The 23,077-nt window shown below is 43.1% G+C and overlaps 1 protein-coding gene and 1 long non-coding RNA gene across 3 annotated transcripts in view; one reads left to right on the top strand and one right to left on the bottom strand.

The window, feature by feature from the left end:
• The window catches only part of elp3 (elongator acetyltransferase complex subunit 3), a 122,858-nt gene that overhangs the window by 81,735 nt on the left and 18,046 nt on the right, over positions 1-23,077 (top strand). For both annotated transcript variants that reach the window (XM_064341070.1, XM_064341069.1), the window contains one exon: positions 2,872-3,065. In XM_064341070.1, coding sequence (XP_064197140.1) covers positions 2,872-3,065 — 194 coding nt within the window. The remainder of the gene's footprint in view (positions 1-2,871; positions 3,066-23,077) is intronic.
• LOC135257891 (uncharacterized) lies at positions 1,461-2,618 on the bottom strand. The gene is made up of 2 exons (XR_010330802.1): positions 1,719-2,618; positions 1,461-1,585 (listed from the first exon to the last, which is right to left on the bottom strand). It is a non-coding gene; the product is annotated as an uncharacterized LOC135257891 (long non-coding RNA).

Genomic DNA, 23,077 nt, shown 5'->3' with positions numbered 1-23,077 from the left:
AATGTGGGCGTTTCACACACTGCAGTGTATGTGTTCATAAATGGCTCAGTCATATTATGTTTGATGCACTGGTTCACCATGAAGCTAGGACATTGCCAATATTTTTATGACAGTGGAATATTATTTTATTGCAATCTTATACAAACTGTATACGAAGTGGGGTATTAGTATCCCCATGGGCTATACTTGTCACGTAAATGGTAAATGGTAAATGGACTGCATTTATATAGCGTTTTTATCCAAAGCGCTTTACAATTGATGCCTCTCATTCACCAGAGCAGTTAGGGGTTAGGTGTCTTGCTCAGGGACACTTCGACACGCCCAGGGTGGGGACAACCAGACAACGCCTGCCAGACAACCGCACTTACCTCCTGAGCTATGTCGGCCCATCCAGTAGGGCATGGAAAATACTCATTCAAATTTATTGTTAGCTGATATGTGCTAGATGAATGTAAAAAATTCCCTTGGAGTGATCATAATAGATTTGGAAATGTCATAGCTTCGGAGACACTAAGGGACGCAATGATACATTGCTTCCTTTTTGCTTTATAGATCTTTAGTAGCTCGACATATCACCCTCAGATTTTGGAGTTTAGGACCTATGTAATTTTTCCTGTTTTATACACTACATGGCCAAAAGTATGTGAACACCTGACATCCAACATCTTATTTGAAATCATGGGCATTAATATTGAGTTACCAGAGGGCTCACCAACACCACTTCCTTTAGCAACTTAGTTTTCCCAGGAGGTCTCCCATCCAAGTTCTAACCAAGCCCCACACATGCTTAGCTTCAACCACTTGACAGGTGCAGTGTACATGGTGAAATGGCTGCTGATCTATACTGCCGTCCAAAGGCTAACCGCAGTAACTACATTTTTGGCGAAATTGAGTTATAACTAAAAATGAACTTCTTGATATCTGTTTTATCTTGTGACGAAGTTTCAGAGTTCAATTTTGCTTTATTTGAGAGAAAAAACTGTATAAAAATTGCAGTAACTACAAAACCCGACTCAAAACCATGGCAGACCGCAGTAAGTGAAGTTACTGCGGTCTGCTTTGGGATTCTACCGGCCGATTTTGCGCTCTACCCATCTAAGTTACCTCACGCGACTGTTTGGGATTCTACCACCAGCCGATTTCACCCATCTTACCTCACACAACAAAGCTGTTTAAGATGGCACTATCCAGGGGAAAGAGGATAGTGGAACTGGTGTTGAAAATAAAATACCCAGGTAGGCTAAGTAACGATGACATTAAGCGTTGAGAAACTAGCAATCACATTATAAAACACCGGTCAGCCTCGCTACATATGCTGACTGACAGGCGATGTTTAGTTAGCTAGCGTTAGTTTACCTGCTCCCTGAAAGCTGTAACATTATCATCTGTAACTTCACATCATCGCCGATGCCATGTCATGCACTTCAAGATTGTTTACAGTCTAGCCTACGCATTGTGGATATTTGCCATGAATACGAGTGCGGAGAAAGAAGTGCATGTATCCGCAAATAATGTTGATTAAAAATGTGCACAATTTCATACTGCAAATGAAAATAAATGTAGGCTATAAGGCCTAGGCTACTCGCTAAAACTGCCTATTTGGGGAGAGCTGGCTATATATGATAGTATTGAGTAGCCTATTTCGTGGATTAATTGTATTGATACTTAAGGAAAATCAGGAAGTTTCTGCCACTGCTTAGTGATCAAAACGCGAAGACGCTGTGTGTCACTTTCCAATTGATTAGTCAGATCGTTTGCATGCTTGTTAATCACTGAAAATTAATTAAAACAGTTTGAGATCAATGATTAGTTTAAAGGAAAGTTTTGCGCCCCACCAATTTTCAGCTCACAAGTCGCCGCTGTTTAAAACATGTAATATAATAAACAAATTTTACTGTGAATCAGTGTAGCCTTGTATTTATTCATTGTGTTAAATAGTAAAGACAAGGATAATGAAAATTATTCATGTGATTGTCATCAAGGCAACAACAGTGGTGGCGGTGACAACAATGGTGAAATTGAAGATGATGATGCAAAGTTTAATTGATAGGAAAGTAATTATCTAGATAGGTGAATAAGTAAAAAGTGAAATGAAATGATATTAAGACTAAAATATGACGTCTAAAATTCTCAATTTGTCCAGACTTAATTAAACATGCACAAATCCATAAGTAGAATTACAATTAGTACAATTATAACAAAATCAGTGTCAAAATAGTTTTTGTTCACTGAAAACACAATATAAAAGCTGAGAACATTGTAGTTACTGCACTTTGCTTTTGCATTGCTCTTAGAACCATTTAAGGCAATGCAAAGGCAGAGTGCAGTAACTACATTTTTGGGGTCAAAGGTCAAATCAGCTGTCATGGTTTTTGGGCATAAAAATTATCTCATGAATACATGTACAATTAGTGCAATATCACTGATATACCTATAACACATTTGGCTGGCCAGTTAAAATACTTTAAAGCCATTTTTCTCAGTTTCACCCTTTGCGTAGTTACTGCAGTTAGGCTTTGTAGGGCAGTATAGAGCACCATAAAAATTAATCCTATATCCACTATGGCAAAACCCCACCAAGTTGATCAGTAGACAGCGAGAGGGAGGGGGGCTTCAGAGTTACAAACTGGAAAGGCTACTCCGACATGGCTCAGGAGGTAAGAGTGGTTGTCTGGTAGTCGGAGGGTTGCTGGTTTGATCCCCGCCTTGGGCGTGTCGAAGTGTCCCTGAGCACCTAACCCCTAACTGCTCTGGTGAATGAGAGGCATCAATTGTAAAGCGCTTTGGATAATAGCGCTATATAAATGCAGTCCATTTACCATTTACTATTCCTGTTTAAATGGTTGCACCCACCTTCTTTCCATTCCTAAGGAATTTTTTGAGAACACATCGTTTCGACCGGATGGGTTGAAGCTGTACCCCACTCTAGTGATCCGTGGTACGGGGCTGTACGAGCTGTGGAAGACCGGCCGCTACAAAAGCTACTCCCCCAGCGCCCTGGTGGACCTGGTGGCCCGGATCCTGGCTCTGGTGCCACCATGGACTCGTGTGTACCGTGTGCAGAGGTGAGTGCCGAGAGCAGGGCTCTGACCTGGGAACCAACACCCAGGGCCCATTTGGAACAGTCTGCTTCCTTTCTCTTTCCATTTGCATGTAAGCCCATATTTTTCTTTACAAGCATTGTGGGTTCTTCCGTCCTAAGAGAAATACCGATTTTCAGAGCCTCATGTCATGATCTCAATGTTTTTACTGGGAAGGATGAAACTCAAATCAGACATCACTAATGAACCTACATGGGTGATTCATGGCAGCCATTGTGCAGCAGAACATATGCTACAGTACATATCATACAGATTTAGGAAATTTAACTGGGGGATGATTAAGTGGAGTCTATTTGGGAATTTTTGAATATGAGACAAAACTACAAACAATAAGGTTTTATTTCAAGGTATTTACATGCGTATTATGTTTTACCATTTTACAGAAATGGCTGTTTTGTGTCCTCCATTTTCAGCTGTGCAAAAGAAATAGATGAACTTAGAAGTACAGTTTAATTTTTGGTTGTATAGCCCTTAAATGCAATAACTGCATCAAATCTGAAACCCACTGACATCACCAATCATTTGCTGTTGTCGTAGAAAATTACTTTCCAGGTCTGCACTGCAGCCGTTCTCAGTTGATCTTTGTTTCAGAGGGATTCTGCCTCCAGTCGTTTATTCAGTAATCATAATACATGCTCGATTGGATTTAAGTAAGGTGATTGATTTGTATGGGGGGTAGGTAGAGCCAAAACCTTTACATGTGCATTTTACAATGCTACTGCTTTTGCTACTTGCATTGTGCGCCGCTATCGGCTTTGCTACCTATGCAGCCACTTGCATTGTGCAAAGCAATTGGTTTTGCAATCTGTGTTGTGCAATGCAATTGCTTTTATGACCTGCTGAGCTACTTGCCAGACCATCTGCAATGCGATTGGCTTTGCTACTTACTCACCTACTTACATGGTGCAATGCAGTTAGTTTTTCTGACATGCTGAGCTACTTGCTGAGCTTGCTGCAACTTAGCAAATTACATTACATGACATTACATTACAGGCATATCCAGAGCAACGTACAAGTGCATCAGTTCAAAGTACAGAGGTGCAGAAAAACACACTAGAGTGAAGTAAAGATCGTAGTGCCAGAAGTGACCACATAGATCAGGACTCCAACCCTGTAGGGTAACCTGTCCAGCAAATAAACAAAACAATCCTGCCAAGTACAAAACTAGCACTGAAATCACATTTGCCTAATCAGATTCAAACAAAACAATCCTGCCAAATACAAAACTAACGAGATCGCATTAGCCTAACTAGGTACATTGAGGTAGAGTAGAGCTAAACTAGAGGCTAGGGAGGGGTGGGGAGAGGTGCATCCTGAAGAGATGAGTCTTTAGTCTGCGCTTGAAGGTTGTCAGATTCTCTGCTGTTCTGACTGCCACGGGAAGGTCATTCCACCAGCGAGGGGCCAGGACAGACTGCAGACGCGAACGGGAAGTACAGACACGAAGAGGGGGAGGTGCCAAGCGTCCAGAGGTGGCAGAGCGGAGAGGTCTGACTGGTGTGTAGGGTCTGATGATCCTCTGGATGTATCCTGGTGCTGACCCCTTAGCTGCCTGGTATGCAAGCACCAAAGTCTTAAATTTGATGCGAGCCATAACAGGCAGCCAGTGGAGGTCAGTGAGCAGGGGGGTGACATGGGAATGTCTGGGGAGGTTGTAGACCAGACGAACTGCAGAATTCTGGATGAGCTGCAGGGGTCTGATGGCGGATGCTGGCAGACCAGCCAGCAGCGAGTTGCAGTAGTCCAGGTGGGACAGGACCATTGCTTGAACCAGGAGTTGGGTTGCGTAGGTGGTGAGGAAGGGACGGATTCTCCGGATGTTGTACAGGAAAAACCTGCACGTTCGACTCACCACCGCGATGTTCAGGGAGAGGGACAGTGTGTTGTCCATCACCACTCCGGTTTTTGGCAGTGAGTGATTATGACGCCACGGTGTCTCCTAGGGAAATAGAAAAGGAAAGGAGGTTAGATGGAGCAGGAATGAAGATCATCTCTGTCTTACCTGGGTTCAGCTTAAGATAGTGGTTATCCATCCAGCTCTGGATGTCCCTCAGGCAAGCAGAGATGCGAGCAGAGACCTGTGTGTCAGAGGGGGGGAAGGAGAGAAAGAGTTGGGTGTCATCAGCATAACAGTGATAAGACAAACCATGGGCAGAGATTACAGGCACATTACAAGAGATCTGGTGTACAGGGAGAACATGAGGGGACCAAGGACTGAGCCCTGGGGAACTCCTGTGGCAAGGGGGCAAGGTGCCGATACTGCACCGGCCCAGGCGACTTGGAAGGAGCGACCGAAGAGGTAGGACTCGATCCAGTCTAGTGCTGTGCCACAGATCCCCATAGCTGCCAGGGAGGACAGGAGGATGGAGTGGTCGACTGTGTCGAAGGCAGCAGAAAGGTCTAGGAGGATCAGCGAATGTCTTAGTGAATTACATAGTGACTTGTTTTGCTAATGGTTCTGCTATTCCCTTAGCTACTTGCTTGTCTACTAGCATGGCAGTTGGTTTGGCTACTCGCATAGCTACATGCCTGGCTGTCTGTTCTGGCCCCACGATGGTGGAATGACCTTCCCGTGGAGGTCAGAACAGCTGAGACCCTGACCACCTTCAAGCGACAACTGACTCACCTCTTCAGGCTGCACCTCTCCCCATCCCTCCCTACCTCCCTGCAATCTCTAAATTGACTGTAAGCTTAGGGTTGTAACTAGGAAGCTGTTTCTTAGTTGACTTAGTTAATGCACTCGTGTCTTAACTACTGCTTGTATTTTTTGCATAGACTGCGTTGTTGCTGTTCTTGTTTGTGTTAGTGTTCATCAGATTAACCTACAGTGTCCAAGTTAAACTATGCGGTTGTTCCCTGCATTTGGAATGGTACTTCTCTTTAGGGTTTTCGACACACTTGTTCCTCGTTATGGTTACACTTTGTTGTACGTTGCTCTGGATAAGAGCGTCTGCTAAATGCCTGTAATGTAATGTATTTGTTTGGCTACTCGCTTAGGTACATGCTTGGCTATTTGTTTAGCTACTCACTAGGGTTGGGTCGGTTTCCGGTTTTGCCGGTCCAGTCCGGAGACAGAGAGAGAATTTCTGTCATGTCCCATAGCCCTGAAACGAAGTGTGAAGATTTGGCTATGTGAGACTAGTCCCATAGCAACGTCAGAATTGGAGAAGGTAGCGGTGGCGAAACTTATTATGTTCGAATCAGAGCACAGAGAAATATGTGGCATGACAGTTAAACTGTATCACCAAATAATGTGGAGTAAAACTGGACGGGTCCTAAGAGTTTCTGGTTGGTGTTTGTGTTTATTTCAGTTGCTAGCAAAACTAGCCTGTTACCTAACGTTAACTGTACGTTAGTATAATCTAGGTTAGTATAAATTATGGTAACAAGGACGCTCTCAACTGCATTTTGGAACAGTGTTGAAAAAATATATTTTTAAAAAAAGACATTACGTGTGAACACGGCCTAACTTTGTTTAGCTACCAAGCCACGTTAGTAGTACTAACTTCAGTTCAGTCGAGGTATCTTTATGTAACGTCAACTAACTAGCTTCACTGGCTAACGTAACTTAATTCAGTACATGAATATCTAGGCCTGGGCGATAAAACGATAGCGATATGTACCGCAATAGACACTTCATCAATAGCAATAAGAAAATTGTTTGATAGTTTCACTTAAATGCATTAAATGCAAACCACCAGGAAAGCACATAACAAATACGCAAAGTTCGTTTGCATGAACTAACCCCAAGCGTGTTCCCTCCCTGGCTCATGAACAGCCTGTCATGTCCCTTGATAATGGAGCGTGCCTGGAGTGACATGCAAACAGCCTGTCATTTAACAGGTGTATGTTCAGCTACACCATGAACATGTGATACAACAACAGAAACACCGTTGAGTGAGAAATTGAGTGCAGACGGTGAGGGAATTGTTGATAAAAAGGACAGGTCAGCTCGCCAGTATGGCAGTTTTTTTTGTTTGTTTTTTTGAGTCTGAGCGATATAGAGTCATATTTTAATTAATTAAAGTTTGACAAGGCAGGTACAGCAGCATAAAAACACAGTTTTTTAATCCTGACATGCGTCAAACATAACAGCGATCAACGTCATAAGCATATCATAACACCGTTGTGTGTAAACTGTGCAGGAAAACTGTCCCGACCAAGAGCGGGAATACAACAAACTGATTTTATCACTTTAGCCGCTTCCACCCTTTGGAGTACGCTGTCATAAAATTTTTTGAAAACTGCCTGACTTGATTACATTTTGAACAGATGTGGCTAGTGGGTAAATCTGTCGCTGTTTCCATCGCACAAGCAATATCGGAAGCGCTATCCTAAAATTTCTTCTTACCGTGAAGAGTGCCTGACCCGCAACCGTAGAAATGTTTTTCTACACGGCGGCACAATTATATATAAAGCCCGACCGATGCCAGATTTTTGGGTCCGATGCCAATCCCGATTTTGGAGAGTCCTAGCCCACCGATTACCGATGTTTTGACCGATATTTTGTCAAAAAGTGCAACATTTTCAAATCAATTTTATTAAAGTTTCTATATTTAAGAAAATTTTACTTATAAGCAAACAAATAAAAATAAACACACAAAGAACTTTTTAGATAAAAAAATGTAAAAGATGATATTAAATTAAATTAAATATATATATTAACACCATCTTTAACTCCACACCTTGCTTTTTCTCCTTTCTTTTCCAGCCATCTATAAAAAATTTATTTGAAAAAATCAGTTTTCCAGTTTCAAACATGTATTTTTATGAATATTATTATTGTTGTTAAATTAATAATAAATTAATTATATTTTCTTATTTTATTCCTACTACATGATCTCAAAGAGTAAGACTTTATCTAGCGAGCTTCCCTGTCCATAAGAATTCGGTGGTGAAAATAACTACAATGCGCTCTGACGCGTGACTAGATGACACACTCCCTCGCAATAACGCATTAGCTATTGACACAGCCTCATTATTTCTTATTATATATTCTTAGTAAGTTAAATGAATTATATTTTCTTATTTTATTTCTACTACATGATCTCAAAGAGTAAGACATTATCTAGCGGAGCTAATGAGTGAATCAAGTGTGACGTTAGATGAAATTAAATTGACTGGATGAAATACGTGAAAAAAACTACAATGCGCTTTCGTGCAGGTTACCCGCGTTAACTGTTGGTTGATTCACTTCTCCAACAGCAATCCTTCTCTCATGTTATCACGACAAAGCTAGATAACATGGCTTAAATAGATCCAAGTTAGAAGTGTTTTATCAGCGTTTTTACTGTCTGGTTAGCTTGCTACGATGACGCGTGACTAGATGACACACTCGCTTGCAATAACGCGTTGGCTATCGACATAGCATCATATAGTAGCTAATATCATCTCAGATAAAAAAACAAATGTGTGATGCATTCAATCACCATTTTATTTTGGCTGGTTATTTATTTGAGAATACAGCGATGTCCTCTGGAAATGTAGATCTTACGCTGCTTATGTGCTCATTGCCAGCTAGCTTGCTAAAGTGAACCAAATATGTTAGCTAGCTCGCTTGCTTGATAATGAGGATTGATAAACACAGTGGTCATATAAATGTCGTCAAAAAAGTCAAATAATGGCCAAACCGATATATCGGTCGGGCTCTAATTATATCGAGAAATAGCATCTTTGGGGGGAAAGCGCTACATTCTGTTTTATTCATTAACACTAAAAGTAAAATTATTACCTGTGTGCCTTGATAAATGAAGTGGTGAAATTCAAAGTAAGGTGGTTAAATTCAACCTTCTGTCTCCTGGCCTTTATTAAAAATAGGTCATTAAAAATTATCAATAATTATCGATATCGACTGAAATGAAACATTTTATCGTGATAAATTTTTCAGCTAAATCGCCCAGCCCTATGAATATCTATGTAAGTTAGCTAGGTTAGCAATTTCTTAAGTTGTAAAATAGGCTACATTAGTTATATCTTCTCTCTATCTGCTGTTGCTATTGTTAACATCCACAAGAATTACTCCCTAACAAAAAAAATTATACTTCCTTTATTCCCTTATCGATGGCTTGCAACTTACTTATCCGAGTCGATGGTTGTAACTACCATCCCGAGTTGACGGTACAGAGAAATATCCAATCAGCTGTTTGATCAACTTGGCAATGAGCATCTGTCACACACCAATCACACAAACGTTTGTCCGAACACTGATTGTTGATTGGCAGGTCATTCCTGTTGCCAGCTTACCTTTCCATTTGAGATCAAGCCACCTCTCCGTTTTTTTTTTTTTTGTCAGCGCATAGAACTCTTACCGTTGTTTTTACATTCATTCTGATATGTCGCCTAAATGCCTTTTTACGTTCATTTGGCTTAAGGCACTCGCTTAAGCCTTTCTATGGTAGGAAAACCATGGCTTCTGATTGGCCAATTTCCATAATTAGGAGTTAATTGGCATCTGTGGCTGTATTTAAGGGCCTACCTTTTGAGCCACTGCCTTTTGCCCTTGATACCATGGGGAAATCCAAACAACTCAGCCAAGACCTTGTGACCTCCACAAGTCCAGTTCCTCCTTAGGAGCAATTTCCAAACAACGGAAGGTACCACGAGCATTTGTACAAACAATTGTATGCAAATATAAAAATCTTGGGACCACACAGACACTGCATCGTTCAGGAAGGAGGCACAAATTAAATCCCAGGGCTGAACAAACTGGTCTGAAAGGTTCAACTGAACCCCAAGACAACAACAAAGGAACTGGTGAAGGAGGTGGATACCAAATCATCAGCATCAGATACCAAAGTATCTACATCCACCATTAAGAGAATCCTACATCGTCATGGCCTGCAAGGTTGTCGTGCAAGGACGAAGCCCCTACTCCAAGACCGGCATAAAAAAGCCAGAATGAAGTTTGCAGGTATTCACCAAGAAGAAGACAGCCTTTTGGAGCAGTGTTCTCTGGTCAGATGAAACAAAAATTGAATTGTCTGACTATAAGGATCAGCGCTATGTATGGAGGATAAAGAGTGAGGCTTTTAATCCGAAGAACACCATCTCAACTGTGTAGCATGGGGGACTTGTGCGCTGCAGAAAATAGATGGCATCATGAGGAAGGAGGATTATCTAGTAATACTGAAGCAACACCTCAAGACATCAGCTAGAAAGTGAAAACTTGGTCTCAACTGGGTTTTCCAGCAGGACAGTGATCCTAAGCATACCTCCAAAGTTGTAACAGAGTGGCTTAAAGACAACAAAGTGAAAGTGTTGGAGGGGCCATCACAAAGCCCTGACTTGAATCCCATTGAACATTTGTGGTTTGAACTGAAAAAGCGTGTCCCAGCAAGGAGGCCCACAATCCTGACTGAGTTACACCAGTTCTGTCAGGAGGAATGGGCAAAATTCCGGCGAAATATTGTGAGAAGCTTGTGGAAGGCTACCCCAAGCATTTGATTCAAGTTAAGCAATTAATAGGCAATGCCACCAAATACTAACGAAGTGTATGTAAACTTTTGACCCACTGAAAATCTGATATAGTACATAAAAGCTGAATTAAATCTGTCTCTTAGCTATTATTTTGAAATGACCTCTCACGGAAATAAAGTAGATACCCTAATTGACTTAACACAAGAAATGTATGGTAACATGAAATGTGTGGAGTTGTGAAAAATTTAGTTTGAATGTGTTTAGCCTGGGTGTATGTAAAATTTTGGCCTCAACTGTATAGCACCTCATATAGCCAAATAGCGTCATACTCTTGCCATGGGTCACTGCCAAGCCCCTGTGTTTGCCTGAAAGCTTTCTAGATTCTTGGTATCATAGTTTGAGCCCAATAGATAGACTGGTAGCTTCATCAGCAGAAGGTGTCAGCAAAGTGTATGTATAGGTGGCTGTATATCGGTTTCGTGTTCTTGCTAACACCCTCTTTAGTTTTAGTTTTCATGTTCTCTGGATTCCGACAGGTCCTATATTAACCTCATCGTTGTCTGGCCATGTAATCAAACATCAGGTAAATGTGCTTTGATATTGAGAAACACCATCAAATGGCTGGATGCAAACTATGCATGGGTAATTAAGGCATGCTTTTACTTACGCTGTCTTGATAATGTAGTAGTCACCGAGTAGTAGTTTTGGTCGGTAATAAAACGTTTCCTAAATTGGGATGTTACGCCTTGGCGGGGGCATGCCCCATACCTATACAGCACCGAGAGTTTGGCACTTTTCAGGGTTCCCCACAGAAATAACCACAACAGCCACAGACACTCAGCCCTTAAAAACATTAAATGACCCCATTTCAACAGACAGATTTCATAAACAACTTCACATGTCCACACAATAAAGCCCCAAACTGAGGGGATTTTGCGTTTTCTCCTTCTTCTTCTCTTTCTTCTTCTTCTTCTTCTTCTCATTCTTATTTTTCCTGCCGCCTATCCCACTAAGAACATGTCTCCCCATTGGACATTTTACTGACACCCACCAAATCTTCACCTACACGACCCAATGAAAAACTCGCATACACACGCAAAATACCCATACCTTTTTACTCTGAAACATTTTCTGTACAAACAGCTAGTCCACCTGTGGCCTAGTGGGTAAGGTAACAGTCTTGGGAACACAGGGTCCGAGGTTCAAGCCCAGCTAGGAACGTGTTTCTTTAACCTGCTTTTACCCTCACTAATAATTGTCTACTACTTCTCAATTATTGCTTTTGCACCATATCTACCCACCGTTCACCGAACGTATACACTGAATTATGACGTACTGTCTGCACGTTCAGTTATTAACCGGCTACAATATTGCAAAGCCATATGGATTCAACGGGAGCTCTTCTGTGCTTACTGGCATGTGCTCTTTAAAACCACGGACAGGTTTGCTAATGACATTTCACGCATTGCATAGCTATGTCATGGTGCTGCACTAACAAAGTCACAGACTGGTAAACCTCCGGTTGAAGGATTGAATCCCGCTTCGTCCTCAGGCAGATAATTTCCTCTTTTACACTAACGTTCTCTTACGCTTATATTTGCTTTACACTAACGTTCTCTTACGCTTATATTTCCTTTACACTAACGTTCTCTTACGCTTATATTTGCTTTACCAAAACTCTCTCATGGCCACCCATATGCATTTCATGACGGCAAATGTATTCCTTTTATTAAAAAGTTACACCAGTTCACAGCTGCGCCATTTCTACTAACTACATTTCTTCACTTGGCTACTGCACAAAACTTTCTTATCAGCAAACGCCACGTTTCTACATTCATGTTACCTCGCCCTGTTCTCTATCTAGCCACATACAAACAATTACTACGTATGTACATTCTGCAACTCCCCATTAAAACATTACATTTTAAAAACATGATTCACTCATAATTATAACTACTAGTACTGAACATGAAAAAACACAGCAGTGCAATAGATTTCACGTTACTTAACCCTCCACTATAACAGCTGGCGGTTTACGGCGACTGTTATATATACCGTTCGATAAGGAATATAAGCTCGCTCATGGTCACTCATAGCAGCTAGAAACTGCCTACCCTGGCCCACCCAAGATCATCCTGGGGGATTTTAACGCCTGCAAACTGGACTCTGTGCTGCCCACACCTGAGCAGTATGTTTCATGTAACACAAGAGGGGAGAAGCAGCTGGACTTGTGTTATGGCAACATCAAAGAGGCCTACAGATCCCTACAGAAACCACCTGTAGGCACTTCAGACCATTTTGCTGTTCAGCTGCTGCCCACATACAGACAAAAGCTGAAGCAAGAGACGGTGAAACAGAGAACAGTTCAAGTGTGGTCCAGTGAGGCAACCCAGAGTCTGCACAGCTGTTTCACCTGTACAGACTGGCAGGTTTTCACCCAGGACCACTCCCTCGAACAGTCTGAGTATGCTAATATCCACAAAGACTAACTGCTACCTAAACAACAGACCATGGCTCACAGCTCACCTGAAAAGAGCAGTTCAGGCTTTGCTACTGGGCACAGGGCGGAGGGGAGAGCCGCGGAAATAGTATTAAAGAGGGAGATAGCCCAGGCCATAGGACACTACAAGAAACGGGTGGTGGCCATGTTTCAAACTGGCTATCTGAGGCAGGCCCAGCCAAGAGAACCACAGAAAGGAGGGAAGGAGCTGAGGCAGCATTTGTCACCGACCTGAACTTCTTTTATTGTCGGTTTGACACTCAGGACTTCAGTGCAACAACAGAGGGGCTGAGGAATGAACTCCAGCGTGAGATCACGGAGGGGTGGGGTCAGCCAATCGCCCTCACAGAGGAGGAGGTTAGGCAGGGCCTGAGGAGGCTCAATCCATCCAAGGCCCTGGGGCCTGATCTCATTAAAGGGAGGGTGGCAAAGGAATGTCAGACAAGCTAGCCAGCGTTCTCTGTCATCTCTTCAACTGCTCTCTCCGGGAGAACACCATCCTTACACTGTGGAAGCGTTCCAAGATAAGGCCTATCCCCAAGACCAACCATCCTGTAGAGCTGAATGACTACCGACCTGTGGCCCTGACATCGGTCTTGGTAAAGTGCCTGGAGAGATTAGTTCTACTACGTCTCCTCTCACAAGTAAGCCCCACCCTTGATCCGCTGCAGTGTGCTTACAGGCAAAACCGCTCAGTGGAGGACGCAGTGATGACTGTATTACATACCACCTACAGTCACTTAGAAAGGCCTTGAACATATGCCAGGATTCTGTGGATTTCTGCTTGGCCTTCAACTGCATGCAGCCTCATATCCTCTGCACCAAACTGCAAGAGCTCCAGGTGGATCCCCAAATGATCTTCTGGATACTGGACTTCCTCCTCAAAAGGGAGCAGTTTGTCAGGGTCAACAGCTCCACCTCTCCTGTCATGCTCACATCCACCGGCGCCCCCCAGGGGACAGTGATTTCCCCAGTCCTGTTTTCGCTATACACCAACAACCTGAGGGGCTCGGACAGTGTGAGCATGGCCGTGAAGTTTGCAGATGACACTGCACTGGTTGACACCTCCAACAGCCCTGCCCATTTTGAGGAGGAAGCAGAGAAGCTGCACCAGTGGTGCGAGGAGCACTTTCTCCAGATGAATGTGAGGAAGACAAAGGAGCTCCTCATAGACTTCGGGAGGAAGGCTGAACCTGTCCCACAGCTGACACTCAACGGTGAGGTTGTGGAGAGGGTTAGCAGCTATAAGTACCTTGGGACCACCATCGACAGAGGATTGACTTTCAACGACAACACACAAACCATCTTCGAAAAGTGCCTACAGTGGTATCTGGACATAGCCCCTCCCATCCTCCGCAGCTTTTACATCTGCTATACAGAGAGCCTTCTTACCTTTTTTTTCTGGCTTGGTATGAGGGGCTCTCAGAGACTAACAAGGCCAAGCTACGGAGGGTGATCACCTTGGCGTCCAAGCTCTGCAGGGAGCAGTGCTAAACCCTCCAGCGGGTCTATGACCAGAGGGCGGTGAAGAAAGCAGGTAAGATTGCGAGGGACTCATAACCTCAGCGCCTGCCTTCAGATCCTGCCCTCTGGTGGGAGATATGCTGCCCCTGTATTCAAAACAAACAGAGGCAGGGCCAGTTTCATCCCCTCTGCTATTAGGCTCCTTAAGAAACATAACCCCCCGGAACCCCCTTGCCCCCCTCCGCCTGGAAGAACTGGACCTGTTGTGCTATCACCCCCCACGCACGCACACACACATTTCCAGAATGAGTAGAGGGCATTGCTTTTCTTTTTAAAAAATCTTTGCTTTTAGAATCATACCTTCTGTTTTTACTGTGGTGTTTTCTTCATTAATTCATTTATTGTTTGTATGTAGTGTACTGACCTGAGCAAAATGAATTTCTCTTGTGGACAATAAAGAACATCCATCCATCCATCCAACGGCATAATAATCTTGAAGCCCCTTATAAATTTAATGATTCTAGATTAGCCTTACATTTTCCCGAAGCAGGCACATATGGTAACCTATAGTGAAATAACCCAACAATAGCTGGAAGGGAACAAATTGAGCACAGTACAGTAGTTTGGTTTAAACATTAAATATAGTATAGCCTCTGTATAGAAAACATACATTGCTAATGATATGTGAATCAGTAATGATGTGTATGCACTCTGTCACCTCAGACTTTTCCACTTCGTCATAATAGTAATATCTTGGTGGGCTAAATAGCAGCATTTGCGTAAAACCGTCTCCAGATCGTACATGGTACCAAATCATGAATTACATAAAGCAATATGCACACACATCACCCATTGTGATACCACAGATAAAACATTTTTAAATCAGCTTTAATTCAGAATTAGAACCAATTCGAACCATTCATGAACAGCAAAGCCAACAGCTAAACTATTCACAATATCATTTGCCCAACCTGTAGCTAAGCGAGTTGCTAAACAAATAGCCAAGCATGCAGTTAAGCAAGTAGCCAAACCAATAGCCAAGCATATAGCTAAACGACTAGCTAAACAAATATCCAAGCATATAGCTAATCCAGTAGCAAAACCAGTTGCCAGCGCAGGTGGCTAAACGATTAGCCAAAGAAATAGCCGTGCTAGTAGCTAAAGAAGTAGCTAAGGGACTAGCAGAACCATTAGCAAAACAAGTCACTGTAGCCGCGTTTCCACCGCAGGAACTAGGAACCTTTTGAGGAAAGTACTACAGCCCGACCGATATATCGGTATGGCCGATATATCGGCCATTATTTGACTTTTTTGACGACATCGGGATCGGCAGTTATGCAGCCGATGTGTCCCGATTTTTAAATAAGTATAATAAACAAAAAAAACATTGATTAACGTTTTAATTGCTATTTACTAGAATTATCCAGTAGACGGAGCTCTAATACAAGTGTGAACTGCAGCAGCTGACGCGCTACTTCTGTAATAAGACGTTTGTCACTCGTGCCTCATCCAATATTCTCCACTGCAAGACTTGTCCGCACAGATTCGATTGCCACAATAAAGGTATGTATATTTAGTGAAAGTTGTTAATTAAATGTGTTTATACGACCACTATGTTTATCAATCCTCATTATCAAGCGAGCGAGCTAGCTAGCCTTTATGAAGTGGCAGTGAGCACATAAGCAGCGTAGGATCTACATTTCCAGAGGACATCGCTGTATTCTCAAATAAATAACCAGCCAAAATAAAATGGTGATTGAATGCATCACACATTTGTTTTTTTATCTGAGATGATATTAGCTACTATATGATGCTATGTCGATAGCCAACGCTTATTACAAGCGAGTGTGTCATCTAGTCACGCGTCATTGTAGCAAGCTAACCAGACAGTAAAAACGCTGATAAAACACTTCTAACGTGGATCATTTTAAGCCATGTTATCTAGCTTTGTCATGATAACATGAGAGAAGGATTGCTGTTGGAGAAGTGAATCAACCAACAGTTGGCGCGGGTAACCTGCACGAAAGCGCATTGTAGTTTTTTTCTCGTATTTCATCCAGTCAACTTAATTTCATCTAACGTTATACTTGATTCACTCATTAGCTCTGCTAGATAATGTCTTACTATTTGAGATCATGTAGTAGAAATAAAATAAGAAAATATAATTCATTTAACTTACTGAGAATATATAATAAGAAATAATGAGGCTGTGTCAATAGCTAATGCGTTATTGCGAGGGAGTGTGTCATCTAGTCACGCGTCAGAGCACATTGTAGTTATTTTCACCACCAAATTCTTATGGACAGGGAAGCTCGCTAGATAAAGTCTTACTCTTTGAGATCATGTAGTAGGAATAAAATAAGAAAATATAATTAATTTACTGAGAATAGGTACTAAGAAATAATAATAACAAATTAATAACAACAACAATAATAATAATATTTATAAAAATACATGTTTGAAACTGGAAAGCTTTTTTTTATATAGATGGCTGGAAAAGAAAGGAGTAAAAGCAAGGTGTGGAGTTATTTTGATTTCACATACTTAAAGGTGTTAATATATATATATATTTAATTTAATATCATCTTTTACATTTTTTTATCTAAAAAGTTCTTTGTGTTTATTTTTATTTGTTTGCTTATAAGTTAAATGTTCTTAAATATAGAAACTTTAATAAAATATAAGTTTTTCAAATTGATTTGAAAATGTTGCACTTTTTGACAAAATATCGGTCAAAACATCGATAATCGGTGGGCTAGGACTCTCCAAAATCGGGATTGGCATCGGACCCAAAAATCTGGCATCGGTCGGGCTCTAGAAAGTACTACCCCCCCTGCTGGGGGTAGTACTTTCGAAAAGTACAGGAACTTTTGGGGTAGGGCGCAAGCGCTGAACATTTCTGATTGGTGGAGTACTTGCAGCATTTTATTTCAACCGCCATTTAAAAAAATCTGCAGCCGCAAACTGATTTATTATTTTCAAAATGATAACTTGAATTCAAACTTTATGTTATGCAGCGCAGTAGCCTACTTTTGGTTATAGCCTGCTAACGTCTACAGATGAGAAATTAAGATTGAGGAATATTTTGTGTGCCCTTTTCTTGCTTTAGCATTAAGTCTGTTTTATAAAATATTAAGCATTCGTGCTGGGACAGCATATTACGTACCAAACCGAACTGAATATTTTCATCCGGATTTTCTTTGTTAGCCCGTTATAATTGACTCAAAACGCTTGACACAGTTAAGCCGCGTTTCCACCAAAAGTACCCGGAACTACTTTTCAAGGAACTAAAAGGTTCCTTCAGCCCACTGTTGTCTGCATTTCCACCGCGGTCTAAAGTCCTGCAAAGATTAGGCAAATTAGCCCACTGACGTATGAAAAAGCGATGTTGTCATCGGTCCATCTGTCCTATGATTTCTTCTGTAACCCCATACTACCACCGAAGTAGCCTACATTATTTTCTAATAACCGGGACAGCCCGGAGGGGTTTATTCCACTTATATACAACGGGTTACCAATAATGACTATATATGATTACTTTTGTATTTATTGATTTTTATCGATTTAATCACCTGAAATTGAAATATTCTTCCGCGGCCGTTTGGGCATATTTTATCGTTGTCAAGCAAAACTGTCGTTGGTAGTTGGACTTGGACCATTGTTATGCAACAAATAGGATATAACAGGCCAATAGTCAGATTGTAACTGTTTTATATATCCTCTCAGACACATTATGTTTTTATGCGAACATTCACTTTCATGTCTTGACATCCGAGGCGACAGAATGCATTCACATTCCACAAATAACTGGCAACAACAGCAGAAAACATGCACACGTCGTAAACAATTTGCTGTTGAATTGATTACTTTCTCATCGTCAATTCCATATAGGCTAATCGCAAAATGACAAGAATAGAACGAAAACTCGGACTTGCGTGAAAATTTAAATTAGTGGTACAGCCACCGTTTACTTTCCTTCAAAGTTACTGCTAGCCGAGCAGCGAAGTGTGCCCTCCAGATGCGAACCATGCACCATAAATTAGTCCATAGTCTTCCTGGTCTTTTTGTGGAATTGAAGAATGGCAGAGTAAAATTATGTCAGTCTGAAAAAGCAAAAGGGACTATTACTAGAATTAACCTGTTATTTTACCGTGACAAAAAATGTGGAAGGTGATTTCCAGTTTGGTTTTACTGTATCACCAATGTAAATTACGCAGAACTACTGCATACCTCACATAACTGTATCAAACATCTTGAGTCAATTGCAACGGGCTAACAAAGAAAATCCAGAAGAAAATATTCAGCAACCGAATTAAACCGTTTGAATGTTTTGGTACGTAATATGCTGTCCCAGCACGAATGCTTAACATTTTATAAAACGAATACTAAAGCAAGAAAAGTGCGGTGCGCTGTGGAAAGGCTGCACTGACAATGGCTCCGCAACCAACTCGTAGCTCTTTGTTTATTATCTTGTTTATTATTTTTTTTATTGTTTTTATCTTTGCACATACTGCACTGTCGCTCATACAGTATGATCGACAAGCACTTTTGGGAGTTCGTTCGGCACTGGACACAAACTTTTCTTCAACTTGTCCTACCGCCGCTGTGTTTACCAATACGCCGACGAAGGAGAAAGAAAAGAGGCAAACGTGCCGGTATCCTATGCAGATCTCGGACGAGACACTGCAATCCGCCGTTACCGAGCATTTTACTGGCGAATGTTCAATCCCTAGATAACAAAATGGACGAACTACACGCACGGATTAAGTTCCAGCAGGACATTGCAAACTGCTGCGTGCTGGCGTTTACTGAGACCTGGCTAGACCCTACGGTGCCTGACTCGGCTGCTACCCCGACTGGATTTTCCATCTATCGGCAGGACAGAACTACGGAGTCAGGTCAACGCAGAGGCGGAGGGGTCTGCATTATGGTTAACTCTCGCTGGGGTACGGATGTAGCAGTACTCGCTAAACACTGCTCACCAGACCTGGAGCTCTTAACTATAAAAGTCCGTCCCTTCTACCTCCCTCGGGAATTCAGCTCCGCTATAATCACAGCAGTGTATATACCCCCGCAGGCGGATAAAACGCGCGTGCTAGAAGACCTTTACGCAGTAATCAATGGACTAGAGAACCCTCACCCTGAGGCAGATTCTATTGTTGTTGGCGATTTCAATAGGGCTAATATGAGGAAAGTTTTGCCTAAATATCACCAGCACATTAATTTTCCTACCCGTGGTGACCAGACTCTTGACCATTGTTATTCTCAAATACGGGACAGCTATAAACCCCTCCCACGCCCTGCCTTTGGCAAGGCGGATCACACCTCCATTCTTCTCCTCCCAACCTACAGACAACGCCTAAAACAGGAAAAACCGGTTTTTCGGGCAGTTCAACGCTGGAGTGAGGAATCCATTGCCACCCTCCAGGTCTGTTTTGAAACCACAGACTGGCAGATGTTCTGTGTTGCAGCTGATGGGGACATTGATGAATACACAGACTCTGTCTCAGCCTACATCTCCAAGTGCTGATTGATGATGTCATCCCGAAAGTCAATGTCAGGACCTTCCCCAATCAGAAGCCCTGGGTTAATGGTGATGTCCGTGCTAAGCTCAGAGCACGGTCCTCTGCCCATAGCTCTGGGGACCTGGAGGCCTTGAGGAAGTCCAGATATGACCTACGGAAAGCCATCAGAGATGCCAAAAGAGCCTACAGGGACAAGTTGGAGTCTAATTACCACAGTTCCGACCCAAGACGCATGTGGTGTGGACTGCGTTCCATCACAGACTACAAAGGGAGAAATAGCAGTGATGCCCAGGCCGCCGCCTCTCTTCCGGACGAGCTCAACACCTTCTACGCACGGTTTGAGGCGAGCAACGCCATCCCTACTGTAAGGCTAGATGAGGACCAGGACGACTGCACTCTGTCCCTATGGCTGACGTGAGGAGAGCTTTTAAAAGAGTAAACCCTCGGAAGTCACAGTTTGTGGAACTGAAGAATCGCAGAGTAAAATTATGGCAGTTTGAAAAAGCAAAAGGGACGATTACAAGAGTTAACCTGCTATTTTACCCTGAAAAAAAGTTCGGAAAGGTGATTTTTTCCAGTTTGCTTTTCACTGTATCCCCAATGTAAATTACGCAGAACTACCGCTACCTCACATAAAACAGCATTTCCACCGCAGGAACTTTACCCCGGAACTAGGAACCTTTTGAGGAGCTCAGTGCGTTTCGACCGCAGGAACTAGGGTCTAAATTAAGTTCCGGGAACTTTAAAAAAGTCCCTGCTCGGGGGGTAGTACTTTCCAAAAGTACCGGAACTTTTGGGGTGGGGCGCAAGCGCTGAACATTTCTAATTGGTCGACTAGGCTACTCGCAGTGTTTTATTTAAACCGCCATTTTAAAAAATCTGCAGCCGCAAACCGATTAATTTTCATAATAACATGAAATCAAACTTGTATGTTATGCGGCGCAGTAGCCTACTTTTGGTTATAGCCTGCCAACGTCTTGGAATTATAATGTGTGCTCTTCTGTTCTCAAAGTCAAAGTGTTTTTATTTGTCAAGTGCACAGTATAACACAAGGTCATTCTGAGCAAAGAAATTCTTATGACATGGCAGGCAGCAACTACGTAGAAGCAGAGCAAAAATATCAAAAAATATCTAAAATAATATTAAATATTAGCAGCAGTACCAGCCTGTACAGATGGGGGATATGGACAGTGAGAATTGGAATATTAAATATTTAAATATTAAACATAAAGTGCAGGAGTGCTGATGAATATGTGCATAAGATTGTGATAATGTACATTGAACGTACATAGGAAGTGAAGGAGCATACATAGGAGGTCATGTGATCAATGTGATCCCTGAGATTAATGTTGCTGGTTGAGAAGCCTGATGGCCTGGGGGAAAAAACTGTTTGTGAGTCTGGTCGTCCGTGCCCGGATGCTCCGGTAGCGTCTACCAGACGGCAGCAGCGAGAACAGACCATAGCCTGGGTGGCTTTTATGATTTTCTGTGCTTTCCTAAGGCATCGTGTGTGGTAGATGCCTTGCACAGAGGGGAGGTGGCAGCCAATGATGCGCTCCGCTGTCTTCACCACCCTCTGGAGGGCTTTGTGGTCAGCAGCGGAGCAGCTGCCGTACCAGGCAATAATGCAGCCAGTGAGGATGCTCTCAATGGTGTACCTGTAGAAATTGATGAGGGTTTTGGCAGACATGCCAAACTTCTTGAGTCTCCTCAGGAAGTATAGGCGCTTTTGGGCAGTTTTCACTGCTGCGTCTGATTGCCTGGACCAGGTGAGGTCATCATTTATGACCACACCGAGGAACTTGAAGCAGGAGACTCTCTCCACTTCAGCTCCGTCGATGTGAATGGGGGCGTGACCCCCCCCCCCCCCGTCGCTTCCTGAAGTCCACGATCATCTCCTTAGTCTTGCAGACGTTGAGAGATAGGTTATTGTCCTGGCACCATGTTGCCAGGACGCTGACCTCCTCTCTGTAGGCGGTCTCATCGTTGTTGGAGATGAGACCCAGAATGGTGGTGTCGTCTGCAAACTTAAAGATGGCTTTGGAGCTGCGTGTGGCCACACAGTCGTGCGTGAACAGGGCGTACAGGAGGGGACTGAGTACGCAGCCCTGAGGGGCTCCGGTGCTCAGGGTCAGTGCAGAAGAGGTGAGGTTACCCATTCTCACCACCTGGGGTCTGCCCGTCCGGAAGTCCAGGATCCAGTTACAGAGGGAGGTGTTAAGACCCAGGTTCCTGAGCTTGGGAACGAGCTTAGCAGGCACAATTGTGTTTAATGCTGAGCTGTAGTCTATAAACAGCATCCTCACATAAGTGTCTCCCTTGTCCAGGTGGGAGAGGGCGGTGTGCACTGTAAGGGCGATGGCGTCGTCTGTAGATCTATGCGAATTGAAGGGGGTCCAAGGTGTCAGGAAGAAAGGAGCAGATGTGGGTCCTGACTAGCCGCTTGAAGCACTTCATGATGATGGAGGTCAGTGCTACAGGGCGGTAGTCATTCCAGCAGGAGATGGCAGGTTTCTTTGGTACAGGAACAATGATAGTCTGTTTGAAGCAGGTGGGGACTGCAGACTGGTTCAGGGAGAGGTTGAATATAGAGGTGAATACCTCCGCTAGCTGGTCGGCGCACGCTCTGAGGACACGGCCTGGAATGCCATCTGGCCCTGGTGACTTCCGAGGGTTTACTCTTTTAAAAGCTCTCCTCACGTCAGCCGTAGATAGGGACAGAGTGCAGTCGTCCTGGTCCTCATCTAGCCTTACAGTAGGGATGGCGTTGCTTGCCTCAAACCGTGCGTAGAAGGTGTTGAGCTCGTCTGGAAGAGAGGCAGCGGGCTGGGCATCACTGCTATTTCTCCCTTTGTAGTCTGTGATGGAACGCGGTCCACACCACATGCGTCTTGGGTCGGAACTGTGGTAATTAGATTCCAACTTGTCCCTGTAGGCTCTTTTGGCATCTCTGATGGCTTTCCGTAGGTCATATCTGGACTTCCTCAAGGCCTCCAGGTCCCCAGAGCTATGGGCAGAGGACCGTGCTCTGAGCTTAGCACGGACATCACCATTAACCCAGGGCTTCTGAT

Source organism: Anguilla rostrata, chromosome 6, assembly GCF_018555375.3.
Source record: "Anguilla rostrata isolate EN2019 chromosome 6, ASM1855537v3, whole genome shotgun sequence".
Taxonomy (NCBI): Eukaryota; Metazoa; Chordata; class Actinopteri; order Anguilliformes; family Anguillidae; genus Anguilla; species Anguilla rostrata.
The sequence above is the reverse complement of the archived record's forward strand: the minus strand, read 5'-3'. Positions and strand labels throughout refer to the sequence as shown.